General features: G+C 61.9%; 2 protein-coding genes and 1 long non-coding RNA gene across 3 annotated transcripts in view; 1 reads left to right on the top strand and 2 right to left on the bottom strand.

The window, feature by feature from the left end:
* The window catches only part of NAT8L (N-acetyltransferase 8 like), a gene marked incomplete at its 5' end in the record, with an annotated part of 4994 nt that extends 1394 nt beyond the window's left edge, over nucleotides 1-3600 (top strand). The window contains 2 exons of the mRNA XM_025887473.2: nucleotides 368-532; nucleotides 3146-3600. Coding sequence (XP_025743258.1) covers nucleotides 368-532; nucleotides 3146-3513 — 533 coding nt within the window. The remainder of the gene's footprint in view (nucleotides 1-367; nucleotides 533-3145) is intronic.
* Nucleotides 1-4342, bottom strand: part of LOC141372561 (uncharacterized) — a 13382-nt gene extending 9040 nt beyond the window's left edge. The window contains exon 1 of the long non-coding RNA XR_012377821.1: nucleotides 3599-4342. This is a non-coding gene — a long non-coding RNA (uncharacterized lncRNA). The remainder of the gene's footprint in view (nucleotides 1-3598) is intronic.
* Nucleotides 4343-9752: 5410 nt separating this feature from the next.
* The window catches only part of POLN (DNA polymerase nu), a 142946-nt gene continuing 131121 nt past the window's right edge, over nucleotides 9753-21577 (bottom strand). Inside the window, exons 21-25 of the mRNA XM_025887208.2 lie at nucleotides 19047-19157; nucleotides 16459-16537; nucleotides 12197-12264; nucleotides 10711-10772; nucleotides 9753-9979 (exon numbers count right to left, since the gene is read on the bottom strand). Coding sequence (XP_025742993.1) covers nucleotides 9881-9979; nucleotides 10711-10772; nucleotides 12197-12264; nucleotides 16459-16537; nucleotides 19047-19157 — 419 coding nt within the window. The 3' untranslated portion in view covers nucleotides 9753-9880. The remainder of the gene's footprint in view (nucleotides 9980-10710; nucleotides 10773-12196; nucleotides 12265-16458; nucleotides 16538-19046; nucleotides 19158-21577) is intronic.

Genomic DNA, 21577 nt, shown 5'->3' on the forward strand with positions numbered 1-21577 from the left:
CCCCGCCAAGGAACCCTGCCTGGGGCTGTTGCTGCCAGCCATTGAGGGCGGCCTGCCCAGAGGCCACTGCTGTGCTCAGAACAGTTAGAAATCCTGTGATGTCAGGCTACCAAGCTGCATGTCCTTATGGTAGGAAGTTTGGTAACGAGGAAAAAGTGGAAGGAGCAGGTAGGCTGACCCACCGCTCCTCCAGGAAAAACAGTCGTGACACATTTGGCGTGGTCTCTCCTCTGCGCATGTGCCCGACTGGCTTATTTAGCAGGGAGCTGGTGGGGGGTCTCCCAGCCTGCTGGGGCCCTTGTCCACCTGGCGGGTGTCTCAGGGGCTCTGCTCGGCCGCTGCTCACCAGGCCCACCTCTCCCTGCAGTGCTGTGTTTTGCCCTGACCCGCTCGCTGATGGTGACGTGCCTGGTGCTGGCCGGGCTGCTGGGCCTGCGTTATTACTACAGCCGGAAGGTGGTCCTCGCCTACCTGGACTGCGCTCTGCACACGGACATGGCGGACATCGAGCAGTACTACATGAAGCCCCCCGGTGAGTCTGCGGCTCCAACCTCTTCCTCCCCCCTCCCTTTGCTCCTCGCACCCTCTCACAGCCCCTACTGCTGGCAGGGCCACCCATACCCCAAGCACCTCAGGACAGACAGGCCCCAGGGGGACGGCCACGCCTAGGTGGGCCCGGGCTGCTTCACCCCCATGACCAAGCCTTCAGAGTCACGGAGGGCTCTGGCCAGGGGTTGGGAGTGCAGCAGGCCGGCAGGGGCTGAGGGCGGCAGAGCTAGGTCCCTGGTGCTGAAGCAAGGCCCCCGAGTGTCCACACAGACCCTGGGCCTCTGTCCTGCATCCCGTGAGGGCAGGGTGCTGAGCGTCCTGAGCTAGCCCTGGGCCCCGGTGTCCCGGCTCTGCTCTCCGTGCAGCCTGCACGATGCCCTTTCCCTGGTGTTTGCTGAGAGGCTGGGGGTCTGCTGTGCTTTGCTTGGTCTCAGGCTGGCCTGGAGTGCCAGGGACCTGGTGTGGCAGGGGCAGAGGGTCTCCTGGTGGGGAGAGGGTTCTGGGTGGGAGTCTTCGAGGCCTGGGAGCCCCGGAAGAGCAGGGTGTTGAGTCTTGGCCTCCATTTCTGGTCTCTGGGCCATTTAGTGAGGCAGAGGGTCTCTCCCCAGCCCCCTGGCCTTCTGTACGAGGAGGGACGGGGTCTGGTCTGGAGGGGCCTGCAGCTCCCTGGGGGCTGTTCTGGTCCTCCAGGCTGACCCAGAGGCAGGCTAGGTCCTAGGAGGCAGGACCACATGGTTTTCCTCATGTCCAGGGTCAGAGAAGGGGGCCTTTGTCTCTGCCCTCTGGGGTGTGAGGGTCTCCCAGGTGCGGGAGGGTTCCCAGGCTGAGGAGACGGGACAGTGTGGGCCCCAAGAGTTGGTGAGGGCAGAGAGGAGCCTGGTGAGGGCCAGGGAAGGGCAACAGGGGATAAGAGAGGCAAGGCATCCCAGCACAAGGGTGCCCCCCCCGAGCCGGCCCACCCTGTGCTGCCCTGCCTCCACCCCCATCCCCACCCCTGCAGCTGGCCAGCCTTTGGCACCTTGGGTCCTCCTTGACCCTCTCCTAAGCTTGAGCTCAGCTTTTCATCGGCCTCCATGGAGTTGCCCGGGACGGGAGGGAGCGCAAGTGTGAGACCCGCCTAGCTGGCGCCCAGGTCCAGGCTGCAGGAGCAGAAGGGGGCTCAGGTTGGGAGCCCGGGGTGGCACAAGGACCCTGCTCTTTCTGGGCTGCAGTCTCCCTGGGTGCGAATGGGGGGAGGGCTCCTGCTTGCTGTCCTGAGGCGTTTGGTAGGTTGCAGGAAGGTGCCACTGGGGCAGGGAGGCTGGGCCACAGCTGATGGAGCCATGCTGCTCAGGGAATGGGAAGAGTTGGTCTGGCCTGGCTGTGTGGGGGGAGCCAGAAGCCCTGGATGGTGGGCAGGCCAGCTAGTGGGGCAGTGCCTCAGGGCAGCAGGCCCTCAGCCATTGCCGAGCTCGGCTGCATGCTAGGTCTCAGGGTACGGCGGTGAATGAGACAGGAGGCCGTCTTGCTGAGCTGATGGGGGACCTGCCGGCAGACAAGACAGTGGGGGACCCTTGGAGGTTGGGTGGAGGGTAAGATCTCTGGGCAGGGTCAGGTGCAGACCCTTTACGGGGGAGAGTTTGGCCACTGAAGGAGAGGAGGTGGCGGGGGGTGGTGCTGGTGGCAGACTCGGCCACGGGGGCTGGAGTGGCCATGGGCAGGGCGCGTGCAGGTGGGGCTCCTCAGAGTGGGCACCCCTGTTGGCCAGCCCCTGCCCCCTGGGGCCTCTGGGCCGGTGGTCAGCAGAGGTGACCAGGCTCTCCTGCCCTGCAGGCCTCCCCTCCCGTGTTCATTCTCTCTCTCCTTGCTTCTCTCCTGACCCCCCCTTTGGCCCTCCTCTCCCTTTTCCTGCCCTGCATGGGGCTGTGATTGGTCCAGGCCGGGGGCGGGGACGGCTGGCCTGGCCACTGGGCTCCTGCCCAAGAGAGGCCAGGGTCAGTGGGAGGCGTGCATTGGTGCCCATCCGTCCTGATTGTCCACTTGGACTGTCCCCCAAACCTGCCAAGGGCCTGCTTCTGTGTCCTGATCACGCAGGCCATGGGGCCCCCAGGCTCAGCAGCTCCTGACCTAGGAGAGTGGAGGCCACAGGCCCTCCTAAGGCCCCAGGGGCATGGCTCCCAGAGGGGCCCTGCTGTCCTGGCCTGTCCGCCCAGACCCGCCAAAGTCCCCATCGTAGGGGTCCTTCCGGAGGTCCCCTCAGGGCACTTGTCTCTCTCCAGCTCCCTGGCTACACGGGGGGATAAGTGTGGTGGGCCCCAAGTGGCTGGGAGCCCAGGCAGGTCGGCTGCACTTGCGGCCTCTCCGTGGCCATCCACGGCCATCCAGGCATCAGTTCAGGGGGTAGCTGGGCAGTGGAGGGGTCTGTTTGGCTGAGGCCTGCCCAGCTCTTGGTCCCTGGGGGAGGGCGTGTGGCCCCAGAACTCTTGTCGGCCCAGCCTCAGGCCCAGGGCAGGGGCGGCCGTGGGCGGCAGACAGGTTGGGCCCGGCTCTTTCTGCTCCGAGGGCCCTAGAGGGGCGGCTGCGTCAGGCTGCGGCTCTGATTGCCCTGTCCCTGCAGGGTCCTGCTTCTGGGTGGCCGTGCTGGATGGCAACGTGGTGGGCATCGTGGCGGCGCGGGCCCACGAGGCAGACAACACGGTGGAGCTGCTGCGCATGTCCGTGGACTCGCGTTTCCGTGGCAAGGGCATCGCCAAGGCGCTGGGCCGCAAGGTGCTGGAGTTCGCTCTGGTGCACAACTACTCTGCGGTGGTGCTGGGCACGACAGCCGTCAAGGTGGCCGCCCACAAGCTCTACGAGTCGCTGGGCTTCAGACACATGGGCTCCAGTGACCACTACGTGCTGCCCGGCATGACCCTGTCGCTGGCCGAGCGCCTCTTCTTCCAGGTCCGCTACCACCGCTACCGCCTGCAGCTGCGCGAGGAGTGACCGCCGCCCGCCCGCCCGCCGCCCCGGCCGCCCCGGCCGCCTGTGCCCGCCTGCCCACCGCCCGGGCCCGCTTTCAGACGCTCACCTTGGCGTTTGCGTTGGATTTTTCCTTTCCACCGTCACGCGGTTCTCTGGCTGGTCCTCCAGGGGGTGTGGGGCTGTTGCTCATCTGTGACACTTTGGGGCTTGGTTGTTTGCAGCCACGGCCCCCCGCCTCCCCAGCCTGCCGGGGCCGCGTCCTGAGGAGCGACAGCATGGACCGCCGCGTGCCCACGTGCCTGCTCAGCCCGGCCCACCGAGCACAGAGCCTCTGCGGCGCGGCCCCTGCCCCGGCGGACCCCTGGCCGCCAGCCAGGCTGGGGCTTGGTAGCCAGGCCCCGGGAGGCGTGGCCTGCTGGGCTGGCCGGCCACCGCCCCGTGGGGCACCGAGCTGGCCACGGGCCCCGCTTTGCTCTGTGCATGCTGAGGACATGGCCTGGCTGCCGCATGCCCACGGCCTCCTGCCCCGCTGCCCTGCTCAGACTGGGCCTAGACAGGTGAGCGCCCCCTGCCCGACCTGCCAGCTAGCCACGGCAGCCCACCTGCTCTCGGGAGGGCTCACCTGCCTCTCACCACCCCTCGCTGCCCCCCCCACCCCCGGCCCAGCTTTGCTTTGACACCGAGTCCCATTTCTTTCCTTTCGGTCCCTGCCCCTCCCCTGCCCCGGCTTTGCTGATTGGCATCGTCACCCAGGTGTGGTTCCCGTAGCAACCTGTTGCACAGCCTGGTCAGGGTCCTTCAGGAGAGCAGGGTGGGGAGGCAGTCACGCAGTCACCTCTCCCCAGGGCCAGCTAGGTTACAGTGGCCTTTCCCAGACCTCCCCGAGGACCGCTCTGCCTCACGGCTGATGGGCTGTGCCCTGTGAATCTTACTAAGCCAGGCCGCTGCCAACACCACTGAGCCCACAGCTTCTCCCAGCCTGAAACCGACCTATTTTTTAATAAGTTATTTAGACAGAATAGCACTCTGCATGACTTTAATTCTTGGGACAAAATGGTAGTTTATACCTAACACACACACACGCACACACACACACACCTGTGTGGTCTAGAATATGCACTATTTCTGGCCCAGTTTTGTGGGGGCGGGTGGCTGGGTGGGTGGAGGGTTTCAGATTTTGAAATCTGAAGGGAGACCTTGATTTAACATTCTTTCCCTCAAAAGAGCATTCCTGGTTTGTGAGGAGGCCCTGGGCTGCCCCTGTCCAGCCTTGACTTGTGGGGCTGAGGTCAGGATGGCAGCGCATTCCCTGCTGCCTTTGGGAGGGCGAGTGCTGTCCAGCTTGGCTGGGAGGGGGGGCAGCCTGGCCGTGCTCCCAGCCTCTCCCTCCTGAGGAGGGAGACGGCGGTCAGGTGTGAGGTGGCCTGGACAGGGGGGAGGAAAGGGGTCGTTGGCAGTGCTCACGTGTCCAGCTTGTAAGCCTGGACCCGGCCATGGTGGCAGGAGGGCCCTAAATGCCCACCGAGGCCCCTCTATTTCGGGAGCTGGGAGAGGGGGAGTGGCAGGCACGGTGGGCCATGGAGCTGGGTCCCGTCTAGGGGACACAGACGGGACGTTCTTAGAAAGGTGCTTCGGAAACTAGCAAACGCGCGAAGCAAGCCCAGTTTCCTGAGGGGCCTTTCGTGCTGTCAGCAATTGAGATATTTGCAGAACATTGTATAGATCCCGCTCTCCCCTGTACATTTCTCCCTGGTGGCGTCCGGTCCCTGCTTGGGGATGGGAGTTTTGTAGACTGTACAGAAATCGGCACCCTATTTTCTTGCAGCTCTCAGATTTTGTTAATCTGGATTATACAGACAGACGTAAAGTGTTTTAGCAAAATGGAAAACAAACAGTTGTGCCTTTTTCCTCTTTTTGTTTGGTTTGGTTTTGGCTTGGGGTGGCCTTAGTTGGTGTGGGGCGTGTTGGGGGCTGTGGCTGGTCTGAGGCCTGGAGGGGCAGGAAGGGCGGGTGGGCGCCATGCGGGCCCAGCATGGTGGGCTGTGTCTTGTCAGTGGTAGCTTGGGGATGCTGCCAGCTTCCATTGATCCTGTGCCTTTGGAGCCTTGGGTCCCTGGTGTGGGGACGTGTGGGTGGGGGCCGTTGGAGCCCACTGGGGCTGCGGCAGAGCCGGGGCTCTGGAGCTGCCAGCATCTGGGGGACGTTGGCCAAAGCGTGTCACCAGGCTTGCTCCTGGGCAGACGCGTGGCCCTTTCCTGTCCTGCTGGCGTCTGTCTGTTAGTGTAGGATCTGTGGGCTGGGTGGGCTGCAGTGTCTTCCCTAGCCCCACCGCGGTGGTGGCCAAAGGTACCAGCTGGCTGTGCCCTGTACTTGGGACAGGGCCTTCGCTTGGCCCGTGCGCGGCTTGGCAGCCCCTGAGATCACTGGGGGAGCAGATCCCCCATCCTTCCCCTGGGCCGGAGGCTGGGCACACTCATGGGGAACGCCTGTCCCTGGCTGGCCACTTCCCTCCAGCCTGGGAACTAACTCCTCCACAAACACGCACCAAGATATGAATTTTATACATTTGTAGAAATCCTGATGTTACTTCTACCTCTGTGAAGCGTCCACCTGGGGCTCTGCTCAGTGGTGTATCTGGGCGGCTCTTGGCGTTGTCAGGCCCTGGGCCCCCTCCCCCTCCCTGCTGGCCTCCTGGGCCTCCCTCAGTGGCTCCTGTCGAGGCCCCGGGAAAGCCGGCCCCCAGGTGTGGCGCCCATGTTCAGGAGACAGGGCTCCCAGGACTTTTGGAAGCCTCTGTTTTTGGATGGGCAAGCAGGAGGTGGGGTGTTCCAGACTGTCTCTGTTAGATGAGCCTGGAACACAAACCCAGTGGGCAGCTCGGGGCGGTGGGATGCAGGACGGCTGAGAACTCTAGCCCCTCCGGATGGCCCAGCACCACCAGCGTCCCCCAGGTATGGGGTCTTCAGAGAGGCTGGCCCCTGAGGGTGGTGGCCACACTGAGTTGTCTGCGGTGCTGAGGCGGCCAGCCGTGTGGAGGCTCATGGTGACATCTGTCCCCTTTCCCCCATACCCACGTCCAGCCTGGCTTCCCACTGCTGCCCTTGGGTGGATGGGACAGAGAGATGGGCCAGCCTGCCTCAGGGAAGCGGGGACAGCCCTGGGAGAAGGCTTGAACTGGGAGGCCCTACAGCTGGGCTGAGGCCATGAGGTCCTCAGGCAGCCCCCGTCCTGCCCTGGGTGTGTCCTTCCTCAGAGAAGGCCTTTCCAGGGGACAGGCTGGGGGCTGCTCCTCAGATGGCTTCCTTGGGAATCTGGCAAGTGCTGGGGAAGCTCTCTGGGCCACGGGGAGTCACGCAGTGTGAGTGCCTGCCATGGCCGGCCCCATGTGGCCTAGAGCCTGGGCCCTCGCTGGGCTGGGGCCAGGTCGGGCTGAGCTCCTATGGAGCCACCCTCCATACCTGTCTGCGTCCAGGGAACGGCTGACAGCCCAGCCCCCCTCCCGGCAGGTGGGCAGCATGGGTCCTGACTGTTTTGGCCACGGCCAGTGTTCCTGTGCTGGTGGGCCTTTGGCTGAGGCTTTCGGGGCTTGTGTTGTGGGCTGGGTGTGGGGCAGATCCTGGAATGTTTGCCCTTTGGTGCCGAGAGCGGGGCCGCCCAGGGCCCGGGGTGGAGGAGAAGGGGCCCGACCTGCCATTGTTGGATGTATTTTTTTTTTTTTTTAACAGCAATAATTAGCCGTTTTGAAGAAGGGGTGTGTCTGTGTGTGTGCGTGCCTGTGTGTGCGTGTGCATACACGTGCATGCCTGTGCCTGTGTGTACCTGCACATGTGTGCACGTGTGTAAGTGTGTGGTGACAGGGAGGGGACCTTCTGCTGCAGGCTGCGTGGGCTGGCACTCAGCCCCACGCTGAGACACAGGCGCCCTGGCTCGGTGCTGTGCTTCCTTCTCCCAGGCCTGCCCCAGGGCCCAGTGGACCTTGAATGTAGTGCTCCTTCCCCCCCTGGCAGATGGCACTGGACAGGCCTGTGTGAAGCAGGGGTACCCGGGATAAGCCTTTGCCTGGGTCTCCGGGGAGGATGGCAGGGGTGGACGCTCAGCCAGACCAGCCAAGATCAGATTTGATGACACGGAGTCACCTTGGTTAGGCTGTTTGACCACAGCCACTGCGGACACCGTGTCTTAGGGCGAGCAGAGCCCAGATCATGTCATGGTGGCTGGGTTCACTTCCTGTGGTTCACTTCCTTACTGTTGATGACCCCACAATTGCGGCAACTGTCCTGAGACCCCAGGATGTGCCAGAACAGCCCTCGGGAGGGTCCGGAGGGGCAAGGGAGACAGGCTGCAGGGCCAGGGGCAGGTGGGGGTCCCAGGCTTCCTGTGGGTGTGTGAGCAGTGGGGGCGGGGGGGGGGGGGACAGTGCCGTGGGTCTGCCCGCACGGCCCCCAGTGCTGCTGTTTTTCAATAAAACCAGAGCTGATGGAACTGGACTCCTGTGCGTTCTTGAGGCATGCTGCTTTTCTGCAGATGCTGGACTCCTCCTTGGGGACGGGGGCAGGTGCTGGGGTGACCTCTGGAGCTGAGGCCGCTGTCCCTGTTGCTGGCCGCCCTGGCCGGTCTCCACCGCAGGCCTGGGCATCCGCCTGCCCACTTGGCACCTCTGAGAAGCAGCTCAGCTCTGAGGGGCTCAGGTGAGGCTCAGCTCAGCTCTGAGGGGCTCAGGCCTACCTCCCTCCTGGGGACAGTGAGGTGCTGTCCGGCCCCAGATAACTCAGCGTAGGGCCCTCCCTTGGTAGAGGAGCAGCCTTGGCTCATCCCCTCCCCAGGGGTGGCCTCCCGCGGCAGGAGGGCTTTGGGCAGGCTCTAGGATCAGCCAAGTCAAAACCAGCATCTGTGGTCTTGAAGCCTGAGGGCCCAGCTTCTTTAGGCAGCACACTCTGGTCCTCGCTGGGCGGGGGCACCAGGCGTGTTTGGACATCAGCCTGGGGCCGGTGTGCAGCCCAGCAGTGGCCGTGCCTCCGAGGTGACCGCATAAAGACAGGCCCCCAGAGGCGTGGCCACCCCCATGCACACAGGCACGTGGACAAGCAACACAGGCCCGAGGCTGGCATGGAGGGAACCAGCTCTCCAGACTCCGGAATGTTCTATTACACAGTGGTCAGGCCTGGCCATACAGATCCTTGTGCACCCCGTGAAAACAGTGACACTATCCTGAAGCGGGCCTGGGCCCGGTAAGCAAAGTGGGGTCCACACAGGAGGTGGTGTGTAAGGCCCAGTCACCGCCTATCTGAGCAGCTCGGGTGCACGCGGGAGGGAGCTTCTCGCTTGGACCCATGGCTGCATCTGAGTGCCCGTCAACATGTCCCTCCACCCCAACAGGTGCCGTGGGGACCCTCAGAATCCAGACAGGGAAGCACGTGGGAGGGGAGACCCTGGGGAGCCAGGATGCCCTGGAAGCAGGACCACCAGGGGTCCCTTTGCAGGGGCTGTGAGGGAGAGGCAGCTGAGCAGAGGTGCAGGAACGGGCGGGGCTGCAGTCCCACCTGTGGCACGGACTACCCAAGTGGGCCTGTACGATGTGCCTCTGTGTCCCCACTGTGCAAGGGGGGACACCGTGAGGCTGTTGGGGTGCACAGTCTGGGAGAACCACTTTGAGAGGAGGGTTGGGGGGAGCTGGCTGGCCCCCAGGGACTGGTCACTAGCCGGCAGGAGGTTCGTGCGGAGGCTGGGGAGCCCAGGAATGTTGACTCCAGAGGCCCCGACGGCCTGGCTGGGCACATGGGAGTCAGCTGTGAGCACAGAGCCCATGGCTGCCCCGCTGTGCTCTCCTTATGCACTGCTGCTGTCCGGGTGGCCTGGGAGGAGGGGCGCCCCCGTGGCTGTGGGGAGCTCGGGGGGCCAGCAGGGAGGGCTCCAGCCTGCTGGCAGCTCCTTGGGCACCGGCTCGGTGCTGAGCAGCTGTCCACCTGGAGGAACGTGCCCGGGCTCTGTGGCAGAAGGGCTGGGGGTGCCTGCTGTGGGCCAGGCAAGGCCACTCCCATTTCAGGCACTCAGCCCTGGCTCTGGCCGAGGGGCTCCGCGCTGTGGGCATGGCGTTTCCCATCCACGGGAAGAATTCATTTGCACAGAGACTCGGCCCGCTTTGAATAAGGCTTTTACTACAGGGAACAACCCAGGGGATGAATGTGGCCTCTCCATGTCCTGCTCAGCTGTGAGCCGGTACAAAGCGCCCAGTGCTGACCTTGGGGAAGGCCACACAATGGGCTGGTGGAAACTAGTTCTCTCCTCCCACTGTTGCCTGGGGCTACAGACAAAATGAAGGCAAAAAATGCACGCACCCGGGTAGGTGCTGACAAGGGGGCTGGTGGTGGCTGGGTGGTTGCTTGGAGACTCAGCAGGACGTGGGCTGGTCCGAGGGCCTGGGGGCCTCCTGCAGCGGCACCAGGTGCCCCCACGAGTGGCCAGCACTCAGGCTCACCTTCAGGGGCACCTGTGGGCAGCAGCAGCGGTGAGGACCAGGCCCAGGCTAGCATTCCTGGCTGGCTCCCAAGCCCACATGCAGGTGGGCATGGGCCCCTGGTGCTGGAAGCCACTTGGCCCAAAGACATGACTAGACGCGGCCACAGCGCACCGCTGGGGACAGATGCATGCACATGCTCGCAGTAACAGGCAAACGGGCACCCCCAGGTCATAATACCTCAACCATGGCTGAGCTCCCAGCTGACCTGCCAGGGCCTCTGTGCCAGGGAGCAGGCCTGCAGGTGCCTCACGGGCTCACCACCTCAGGGTCCTGCTCCCTGGGGTCAGTTGGTTCTGAGAGATGCCAAAGGGGGGCCTGCAGAGCCCTCCCAGGGACCCTAAACTTGAGAGGGACCTTGCCAAGGCCCTTGACCATGGCTCAACAGCTCCCTCTTGGCGGGGAGGATGGGGGCTGCCTGTAGCTGCACAGTGGGAGCAGGCCCTCTGCTCCCTGCAGGACTACAGGTGGTGGTGGTGGGGGGGGGGGGGGTTCCTGGGCCTCCAGGAACCACAGGGCAGGTGCAGGAGGGCAGCAGCCTGGGGGCTCAGGTGCAGCGGGCAGGGCTGGGTGGCCCTGTGTCTTGGCTCTGCAGGACTCTCCTCTGCCACCTGGGTGGTTCTGGCTGGGAGTGGCCAGCTGGGAGGAGCCTGGCAGAGTTGAGTGTGACCCGCCGGCTCCCCTCCGCTCCCCCACCCCCTCACCTGCAGCTGTAGCTCCAAGGCCCGCACGTTCCGCAGGGACTCCATGGTCCCCCTGACAAGAGCTGGAACAAAGTTTCGGAAAAGAGGGACAGGGGCAGCCCCAAGCAGAGATGGGGCCATCATGGGAATGCCCAGGGCCCAGCCCTGCCCTGGCCCCCAGGCTCCCCAGTTATTCCGAGGCCACGTGGTCAGCTGTGCTGGTGGGTCCGGCAGCCCCGGCATTACCCTGTGGCTGGTTGCACTGGCCACATCCCCAGCACGGGCCTGAAGGCACCTTAACTGCTCCAACCGTGGTTGCTGGGGGCGAGTTTCTCTGCTGCCGACCTCACCCCCAGCCCCAGGCTCAGCCAGTGGAGGCCTGGGCAGGTGGGGCTGGGGGCAGGACTGCGCCTCGGCCTCCAGCCCTGTCCAGAGGCTCTGGGGCTGGGAAGAGGAGGGAGTGTAGGGCAGCCCTGGCTGGAGCAGCGGGGCCCACCAAATGGCCCATGAACTTTAATGTGATGGTAAAGCCCGGAAGGGCAGCTCTGTGGTGCTGGTGGGTTGGCCCGGCTGCGTGGCCTCAGTCACCATGGGCCAGTTACCCTCCAGCCCTGAGAAAGGGAGCAGCCCAGGCAGGGGAGGGGTCAGCTGGCTCAGTGTTTCTCGGAGTTGGCTTGGAACTCTTTTGCCCCTTTGATCAAGAAATATTTCATTCCATCCTACTAAGTTATCTGCAATTTTCGATACAAATATTGTGACAGAAAGACCCCCTGAAGGGGTGGGTACTGCCTTGTTCTCCCCTCCCTGGCTCTGGGATTAACCTGCCAACTCCCTGGGGACCGGTCTCTGGGTGCCTGGGTGGGACAGTGGCTACCCGAGGGCTGTACACCTGAACTCTGTGGCTTTGTTTCCTTCTCTGTGCTGTGCACAGGGTCATGGCGGGGGGCAGGAGGCAGGGGTGGAGACTGGGGCATGAGGCTGCTGGGTAACTGGGAGGGCAGGGTAACCGGACTCCCCCGCCCCTCTGGCCTGCACATCAGGAGCCCTGCAGAGGGGGCCACGGCCATGCTGGGGAGCTTCAGGGGTGTCCAGGTGCTTCCTAAGGGCAGGAGGCAGGACCTTGGCCTCCCTCACCCTACTGGGGAAATACTGGCTGTGCAGGGAACCACCCCCCAAGGGATGGAGTCCCCTCTGCAGGATGGAGTCCGCACACTTAGCATCAAGTCTGCACATTTAGGATGGAGTCCCCACTGTAGGACGGAGTCCGCACTCTAGGACCAAGGGCCACAAGGCCAGCAAGTCCAGAAGGGGAGTCCCCATCATCTAAGAGCCCTGATGCTGAGGCAGACCCCAGGGAGGACTGGGGCATGGCCAGGATGGGGCACGTCCACTCAGCACGGGGCAGGGAAGTGGCCTGGAATTCCCACAGGGGGCAGACGCCAGCCAGCCAGGGGAGCCACATTAGCTATCCGGGAAGTCAAAGCAGCTTTGTGCTACCCATGCTCACCTGCAAACTCTGGAATCTGTGAATCTTCCACCTCAAATAGCAGCTCATCATGAATTTGGGCGACCAACCTGGAAGACATGGCGGTTTTGGGGGGGAGTCACCCTGAGATGTGGCCTCTGGACCCCATGCTTTGCATATGGGGCACCAGGGAAGATTGTGGCACACAGGGTGCTCTAGAGGATGTGACTGGGCAGGGAGTGGGAAGACCTGGGAAGACCCCTGCTGCCTGGGCTCCCCTGACTGTCACCAGGAGAGTCTCCAGGGAAGAGGGGAGCACAGGTTAGAAGTGACCCCAGCCCCTGGGTCCCATCACAGGGGGCACCTGGGACACCCAGCCAGGACTGGATGTAAATGTCTTCCCACAGAGTTGAGGCCACCAGACCTCAGCAAGTCGCTGCTTGTGGGTCTCAGGAGGGCTTAGGCTCAAGTGACGGGGGCCAGCAGGTGCATGCATTCTGTGGAAGGTGGGATCCGGGCTGACGTAGGTGCTTTGGGTGGATGACGCCTTCCATGAGCTGTGGCCCAGGGCAGAGGAAGGTGGCTTGCTCTGTGCACTCAGGGAGGGGAGGTGTGGTACAGGTGACCCACAGGAAAGATGGGGGACATCAGGGAGGGACCTGTGTGCTCTGCCCTTTGTGTGACTTGCTGTCTCCAGGACAGGGGCCTTCGAGGTCAGAGGCCACGTCTGGTCCTTGTCATTTTGCAGGCCCTGTGTGGGAGGGAAGAGGCGGCAGGCAGAGGCTCTAGGAAGGCAAGGCTGCCCAGGAGATGTGCGGTGAGGCCCCCCGTGCAGGGGTCGTGGCAAGCCCCGCTGAGAGAGGGAGCAGCTCTTCCAACCACAGGGCAGAGATGAGCGCTGCTGCCACGTCCGGGGGGCCCCCGGCTTTGCCGCAGGCCTTCCTGCCGGTCCTGCGGGGAGAGGATCTGGCCGAAATTCTGGGCTGCCCTCTGGAAGCCAGAGCAGGCTGGTGGCATGGCCCCCGGTGGGGTCTTTGTTCCCACGGGATCTTTGTTTTCAAATTGGCAGAAACTCAGAAGAGGCCCTCGTTCCTTCTTTCAGATTTAGCAGCATCAGCGTTCACACTTCTTGAAATGACGCTGTGAGTTCTGAGCCACCAGTGTGGCAGCAACCTAAGAATAGGCCTGAGTCGTTAGTCAACTTACACATCGCTCCCACAGCTGACGGCGACATTCCCGGACGTCCAGCTGGAAACGGGGGCACGAGACAGGAGAGGGGCAGCTGAGTGCGCGAGTCAGACTCCGCTGCTCCCAGGGAGTGACTGCCCGCTGTCCCGCTGTCCTCCACGACACTCCTGTGAGCAAGTGCTCCAGCAGAGCCCGGCCCCTTCGGCGCCCGCCGCTGGCCTGGCCCCGTCATCTCCCTGTCACCGCCTCGCACGCTTCCTGCTTCCCCCCTCCCGGCCTTAGGAGCAGGCCCGCGGCCGCCCTGCCGTCTCACAGGGTCCAGGCTCATCCAGGCCGCTCCTCACTTGGCCGAGTCTCTTGCCTCCCGGACCCCTGGCTCCTTCTCTGCTTGTTTCTGAGGCCGGGAGATTGAGTGCCGCACGGTGGTGAGCAAGGCCTGGCCACGGGGCGTCCTCGTTTGTTGCTGCATGGCGAGGTGGCCAGAGGTCAGAGGGTCCCCCTGGTGGCAAGCCAATGACCCCGTCTTCCACAGAACACCCTGCATCTTCCTGGCTATCCCTGCACCCGAGGGCAAAGGAGTGGATGAGGGCCTTCCAGAGGTGGCCGCCGTCCAGAGCGGAGGAACCAGGCGGGTCTCCTGGTCCTCTCAGTGCAGGGGACACAGTGTGAACAAAAGCTGTGGCTCTGCGGCTTGGGCTGGGAGGGACATGGGTGGGCTCCGAGCCTCAGTTTCCCTTGTCTACACTCATGTGTTAGAGCCAACCGTCTCTGAAGCTTCTTTCTGACTCCGACATGTTCTGAAACCTAGAAAGGCCTTTTCACAGAGGCCCCATGTCCTGAGAGGCCCAGAGGCAAGCCCTGAGTGTTGATGACTGCGCCAACAACTTGCAGCTGGAAGCTTGCCTGCCTTCTTGCTCTGGGCCCGGGGGCTGCGAGGGGAGGCTGGCCTGTGGCTGCAGGCCATGGGGGCCTGGGGGTGACTGGGTGAGGCTCTCCGGGTACCTGCTCCGCTATGGACAGCCACGAGCCTCTGGTGATGCATTTCGTGACCTCACACATGGCTTGCAGCGGCCTATTCTAAACTCGATCCAAAACTTCTCCCATTGCTCCGGGAAGAAGAGAGCTGGGTCAGAAAGGCCCCAGATTCCACACTGAACTGCTTTGTGTTCTAACACAACACTACACGTTTGCTATGGGAAGCATTTCCCAAAGACAGTGAAGCCTGAGAGAAGGGCAGCTGGGTGCCAAACCCCAGAGCAGGAAATGTTCATGCTCAGCTCTGGACTCCGTTATCTAAGAAGACCCTAAGTCTTCATGTACCATCTTCCTTTATCAATCCCACAAAACCCCAAAATGGATCAGACTTCTCTGGACTATGGTATCACAGATGCAGAACCACGGTGTGGCCTTCAGTTCTGGCCGAGGTGGTGAGCTACACAGGCTCATGCCCCCTCTTAAATGTACCCTACAGAAAGCACACCAGGGGGCAGGACGCAGGGAGCAGGGGACTGGAGGCCCAGCATGCACTGGCGTGTGTGGGGGGCGGGGAGCAGACGGACATGGGGGCAGGAGAAACTCTGAGAGGAAAGCATTTCCCATTCTGCTCTTGCCTCTGCCCCCCCAGTGGCAGCAGAAACCAGAGACGTAGCCCAGACCCCGGCACGGCAGCATATCTCAGACAGCCACCCAGCATCGCTCCTTCCCAGGCCCAGGCTGGCAGCTGCGGAGGCCCCTTCCCCATGCTGCTTCTCCCTGAGGTGGACGGTGGGTGGGTCCGAGGCGGGGTTTGGGACAAGGGCTGCAGTGGGGGCTGCTGGGCGGGTCTGTGGGGCTTGGGGACAGTCCTCTCCCTAGCCCTTCACTAGGATGCCACCCACACTCTCTGGCGGGGCCTTTGCCCACTGCACGTTTCTGTACAAAATCGCTGGAACTGCCAAAAAAAAAAAAAAACACCCAGGTTCAAACATCAAAATGAACAGTAGAAGATCTGTGAAGAAGGAGAAGCCTTTTTAAGGAAAGATGAAGGACTCAGATATGGACGGCAATCATGCCTTGAAAAGTAGAACAGTATCGAAGCCAAGATGAAACTAGCCTCAGATGGAAAAGGGTTCCGCTGTGCAGGTGACATAGGTGAGCATGACCTCCCACCCTTGGTCACAAGCCAGAGAAGCAGCTGCCTGGTCCTGTTGCCTGGGAAGGGCTCGTCTGCAGGGACAGGCCCCCTCCCGCCTGGAGACCACCTCCAGCGAGGCAAACAGACATGCATGGGGCCCAAGCAGGGAGGCCCAAGCAGGAACACAGCTTCTGGGCTCTGACACACTCACTTCTCTGGGGGACTTACAGGGACCCGCCAGGAAGGGGTCCCGGGGCGCTGGAGCAGAACCCACCCCCTGCCACCACCTGCACCGGCGCCAGGACCTCGAGCGGCTGCCAGACATGGTTCTGGACCAGCAGAGCTGGACAGGGGCTCCTTGTCACCCAGCCACCTGGATGCTCTGCCACGGAGGCAGAGACAGAAAGTGGAGACAGCTGTGGCCCAGAGGCAGCCGTGGTTGAGCCCCCATCTTAGAGATGCATCTGCACGCTGGCTCTGGGGCCGGGGCTAGGTGTCAGGCACACTGGGTGGTGGCAGCAACAGGCACCGGGAATGGGGGCAGTGTGGAGTCTCCATGTCCCGACTGAGGGTCAGTGGGGTCCGCCCACCTCGGGTGGGGGCAGCTGCATGGGATGCCCCTTGGGCTGGGCCTGCAGGGGCTCACACACACCTGGGGAGACGCATTTCCACACCAGCTGAACCTCGAGAGGCCTCCTTGTGCCTCCAGGCGGATGGCCCATCGCTATTGCAGCTGCTGTGAGCTGGCCACTGGGCACTTGGCCCAGCCCGAGTTGGGAGGCAGGGGCTCTCCTGGGAGTGCTAAGAGGAGCTTGGGCCCAGGGGGCCCCTCTGCTTGGGGTTCACGGGAAGTGGCAGGCGTTGCTTTGCTCCTGGGAGGTGCGTGCGCATGGGCCAGCCACGGTGTTGACTCACAGAACCACAGGCCTCCCACCCAAGCCCTGAGAAAGGCAGGTCCACGTGCTGGGTCAGGCCCAGGCAGGCTGGCCCCTCATTCACTGACCTGGCTGTCAGGGTTGGGGAAGCGGCCACTGCAGTGAAGATGTGGATCATGGCCATCTTGCAGAGGTCTGCGGCTGAGCCTGTGGGAATAAGTGGTTCTGTTTCACGAACAATGTGAGGTCTAGGGCCCCACAGCAGGGACTTGGCCAGCACACTCAGCGAAGCCCCGGCTTAGTTTTCTATGCTGTGGGACGTGGGACCCCACGCCTCACAGGTGAAAACAACCCAGATCTACCATCTCATAGCTCCTGCCGAGCAAGAACTCAACCCGTGTGGCTGGGTCCTCTGCTCGGGGCCTCACAGCCTGAGATCAGTGTGTGACCCCACCAAGTCCTCATTTGGAAGCTCACCTAGGGAAGACCCACTCCCGAGTGACCCCAGGTCATTAGCAAAATTCATTTCCTTGCCATGCATGAGTGAGGTTCCTGTGTTGCTACTGGCTGCTAGCTGTGGGCCGCATGTTCAGCTCCTGGAGGCTGCGCTGGGTCCTTGCCATGGGCTCTCTGCCCAACATACAGTTTGCTTCTTCATGGCCAGCTGAAGGGCACCTACTACAGTGAATCCCTGACCCTGACCCCTACATGGTCTTTCAAGGGCCTGCCTGATTAGGTCAGGCCCACCATGGATGCAAACCCCCTTTTGCCTTGTGGCTTGACCGAATCGTGGGAATGATACCACATTCACAGGTTCTGCAGAATCTAGAATCCTGCCCGCTGCACCAGCTAACAGAGTGACCAGGCAGGGGCGTGCACTCAGTCTTCCAGCCATGTGGCCTCTTGACTTCGTTGTGCTCAGCTTTCCAGTGGATCAAATGGGGTTATGATAGAGCCTCCTAGATTTTGGTAAGGATAAATCACATGTCAGGGCTGTGTTGGGCACTCTGCAAGGTGCTGGCCAGTGTAGGGGACGTGTCCATTCCAGTGCCAGGCACACAGCAGGTGTCTCAGTAATGGAAAACAGACTGAAGTTCAGGTTTCATTGTGGTTTGAAATTGCTTTAGCTCTTCATGTTTCCCAAGGTTCACGAAGAAGTAAAGGTTGTTAGTCCATGGACTGCCTTGCTCCCCTGCAAGGCTAAGCCTTCAGGCTATGGACGCCCTTTTCCCAGCAGTGCGGCAGACATGGAAGTCTGGCCTCTGAGTCTGCTGCGGAGAGGGGCTTCAGGCGGGACAGGGAGCTGTGCTGGGGTGGGATGTCAAGAAAAGTGCACGGAGCGGGAGAGACAAGGGTGGGGAGGCGGGCGGCGAGAGAGGGGCGTGTGGGGGGAGGGGAGGCCCCAGAGAGGGGGGTGCATCACGGCTGGTCAGGTTGGCTGATGGGTCAGAGGCAGAACTTTCTCGTGGGCCCTGGCCACTGCTTCCCCTGGCACCTAGTTCAGCTCACACAGATTTCTGTTACGTGGATGGACTGGATGGATGGCAAGCCACTTGCTCAGAGACACACGTGTGCAGGGAGGCCGTACCCACAGTAGCTGGGTGCCCTGGTCGGCTTCTCACGTGAAGATAGCTCGTGTGTAGGTCTTTCTGGAAGGGCTCTAACACAGCTTTGGCACCACCGAGGACGTGCCTCGCACACATCTAGGGAACAGACACGTGGCTGTGGCCTGACAACGGCCTCCTACGTGAAAACCCACCATCTCAGGATGTGGAGGGCTGTCACTGTCCTCAGCTCCTGTCTGGCTAGTCACACTGGGAGACAGGACTCTGGAAGACTCTCTACTGAGCCCAGACCGATCCTAGTAATTGTTCTGTCAGCTGCCACTGAGCTTCCTGCTGTCTGAGCAACGCATGGAGGCTGTCTGAACTCAGTGCTGCCGTGTCCCCCTCTCTGCAGGACTTGCGGGGACATGATCTCCACCCTGCTGCTACTCCAAGCCACCTGCTCCTCGTGGGCTGGGGTCCCTGGCTGCTGTCCTGCCTCAGAACCCCCCTCTGGGGGCAGGTGGTGGAATCCTGCCTTCAGGCCTCATGTTTGGGCCCTGGGGCCTCGGTTCCCCCTTTGTGACCTATGGGGTCACCAATGGGATGACACCTGACTCCAGGCTGCCTGGGGCCTCCCTGGGACAGCTGGTGGCCCACGGTATGTGGAGCCCGGGATTATCGCTCTCCCTTTTCACCTCTACGCAGAACTATTTGAGGGCTGTGGTTAGAGATGGGAGTCTTCATAACCAGGGGCAGACGGGGTGCCATCATGTCTTCCGGCCGCCTGCTGCTGAGGCTGCAGGATCCAGGAGGGCCTGCTGGGTCTGGAGGCCTTGCTGCGAGGTCTTACCCCTGCCAGGCATGAGGGGCATGGCAGAGAGCCCCAGGCCAAGAGTGTGGGGACTGAGCTCCAGGCCTCGCCCTAGTCCTGGCTAGAGAAACTCCGAAAGCCTCAGTTCCCTGTTCAGGGGTCCAGGAGAGTGCTGCCTGGGGGAAAGACCACCGTGTCCTGAGCACCCGCTGAGCGCCAAGTGCTATTGCACTCGAGCCTCCTGTGTAACTGCCAGTGAGTACAGAAGCAGGGACTAGCATCCAGATAATCCGGGGATGTCACTCAGCCCTGCCGCTGCTGAGAACCCATGGTAGGCGGCCCCAGGTGCTCTGCGTACCTTGCACAACGAAGTTCACGGCCTGCCGCTCTGCTTGCGCCCGGAGCTGCCGGTCTTGTGCGCGGACCCTCGGCAGCGGTCTCCTCCTGCCCGTGATGGATGCCACATAGCCTGGGTCACGCGAAGCAGAAGAGGACATGAGGCAGAATTAAACAGGCTGTGCGGCGCCCTGCTGCTCCCCTAGCCTCTGTGGGCATGGCCTCCCCCACATGGGGTCCGGGGCCCCTAGCAGGACCCCTCCTCTGCCCACGGGCCTCCCAGTCTGTCTCGGGGCGAGTGGGTTCTGTGGTGGGGAAGCAGGGCAGCTTCCTGGCAGCTCTGCCTGCTGACTTCTGGCTGCAGTCACAGGTCACAGAGGACGGGGAGGGCAGTTTACAAAGGCTGTTAAAGGCCACTCGTGGGGCTCGGGTACAGAAGGAATTCTGCACCATGCGGCAGCTGGGAGAAAGGCATTCATCCCTAGTCTACTCAAGGAGGGAGGGGCCACATTCTCACACAAAGGCAGACCCAAGTCTTGTGGAGCCCGAAGCTTCATAATTTTGCGGTCCTCTTTTTTTCTTTTTCTTTTTAGAAAGATTTTTATTCATTTATTTGACAGAGACACAGCGAGAGAGGGAACACAACCAGAGGGAGTGGGAGAGGCAGAAGCAGATCTCAGCAGGGAGCCGAATGCGGGGCTCCATCCCTGGGATCATGACCTGAGCCGAAGCAGATGTTTAATGACTGAGCCACCCAGGCGCCCCTCTTTTCCTTTTTTTAAGTAGGCTCCACACTCTATGGGGCCCAACACAGGGCTCCATCTCAGGACCCCGAGATCACCACCTGAGACGCTCAACTGCCTGCCCCAAGGTCCTCCTGAAGAAAACGAACACAGGGGCACCTGGATGGCTCAGTCGAGCCCCGTGTCGGGCTCCCCACTTGGCAGGAGCCCGCTTCTCCCTCTCCCACTCCCCCTGCTTGTGTTCCCTTTCTCGCTGTGTCTCTCCCTGCCAAATAAATAAATAAAATCTTTAAAAAAAAAAAGAAAAGAAAACGAACATAAACATGTCGTGTTGGGTGAGTATACTCCTGACCAGTGAGGACTTGTGTTTTATTGGGTGTTGGTGAGATTAAATTCTCCACTCAGGATTTCACACATCTGAGGACTGGAAGAATTTCCCACATACGTCATAATTACAAAAATGACAATGTACGGAGCACCCGCGTAAAGCCACCTAATAGTGCCAGGCGGTGAGGACAGGGCGAGAGCCCTACTGCTCACAGACGCCTGGCAGATCTGCATGTGTCTGCTCTGGCCCCTCAGGGTCAGGTGTGCCTACGCAGAGAGCTCACGTGCACACCCGGGGGCCCGAGCCCCTCTAGTCAGCAGTCCGTGTTGCCTCCTTGGCGTCTCTTGCCTGTGCGCTCCGTCCATTCCACCTCAGATGCTGGCAGAGGTCCCGTCCCTTCAGACGGCTCCCCGGGGCAGTGGCTTTGACTTCCACCTCCCCGGCCCATCGATCTCCCACGCTCCTGGACTGATTTGTGCAAAATGAACCCCAGCTTCTTCCCGCGGCTTGTGGTGTGCCACGCAGGGTCTGGGCCCACTGGCCTCTCTCTGGCCTCCGGGCTGCCCCATCCACCTGTGCACCCCAGCACCGCTCCAGGCTCTCCCGGCCTTTCCTGTGGTGGTGGCTCAGATGTCACCCCCAGGGAGGCCAGGGCACACGGTGCTCTCCAGGGGCCTCCCTCCGTCTCTCTCTGCACTGGCATCCTGCTGGCTCCTTCCGCCCCTACAGTGCTGTCTGCTGGCTCCTTCCATGCCTACAATCCTGTCAGCTGGCTCCTTGTGCCCCTGCAATTCTGTGTGCTGGCTCCTTGCGTCCCTACAATGCCGTCTTTCGGACACTGTCTGCATGTACTTGCTTACTCGTGGGTTATTGTGGCTCTTGGATTGTGGCCCCGGGACAGCGAGGAGCTCGTATCACTGCCTGACCCTCAACCAATGTGTGTGGAAGATTTTAATGATCATTTGAGGATCTTTCTGCCCAGAAGTGTAATAGTGGGTTGAAGGGCACGCACACCCCACGTACGGCCCTTCAAGAGTTGAGTGCGAGGAAGGGAAGCAGAGGTGGGTGGCGGGGAGTGGGCTGGCTCTGGGCTGGAGCTGCCTGGGGGTGGGCCCAGCCTGCTACCACCTGTTAGCTATGTGAACTTGAGAAGCTACTTAATGTCTTGGTGACTCGTCTTCTCCATCTGTAAAATGGGCAAGGGTACCACCCACGTGGAGAACTGCAGTGAAGCTTCCATGAGTTACTCTACGGAAAGCCACTGACAGCGCGCCGGCACCTTCACTGTCTTCTGTCTTCAGTGATTCTGACTCCATATTCTATCACTCTTCTAACATTTCCAAAGTGGGTAGTCTTATTTTTCCCTTCGGTGAGGGTGCAGGTGGCCAAGGCGGAGGCTCACCTCCCAGGTCCAGGGAGCTCGCTGGGAATGGGAGCAGTTTGCTGGCTTTCTTGTGCCCCACACCAAGGCTGCAGGGAGCT

Source organism: Callorhinus ursinus, unplaced genomic scaffold (genome assembly GCF_003265705.2).
Source record: "Callorhinus ursinus isolate GAN/ISIS: 27379988/994484 unplaced genomic scaffold, GSC_fseal_2.0 scaffold4, whole genome shotgun sequence".
NCBI lineage: Eukaryota > Metazoa > Chordata > Mammalia > Carnivora > Otariidae > Callorhinus > Callorhinus ursinus.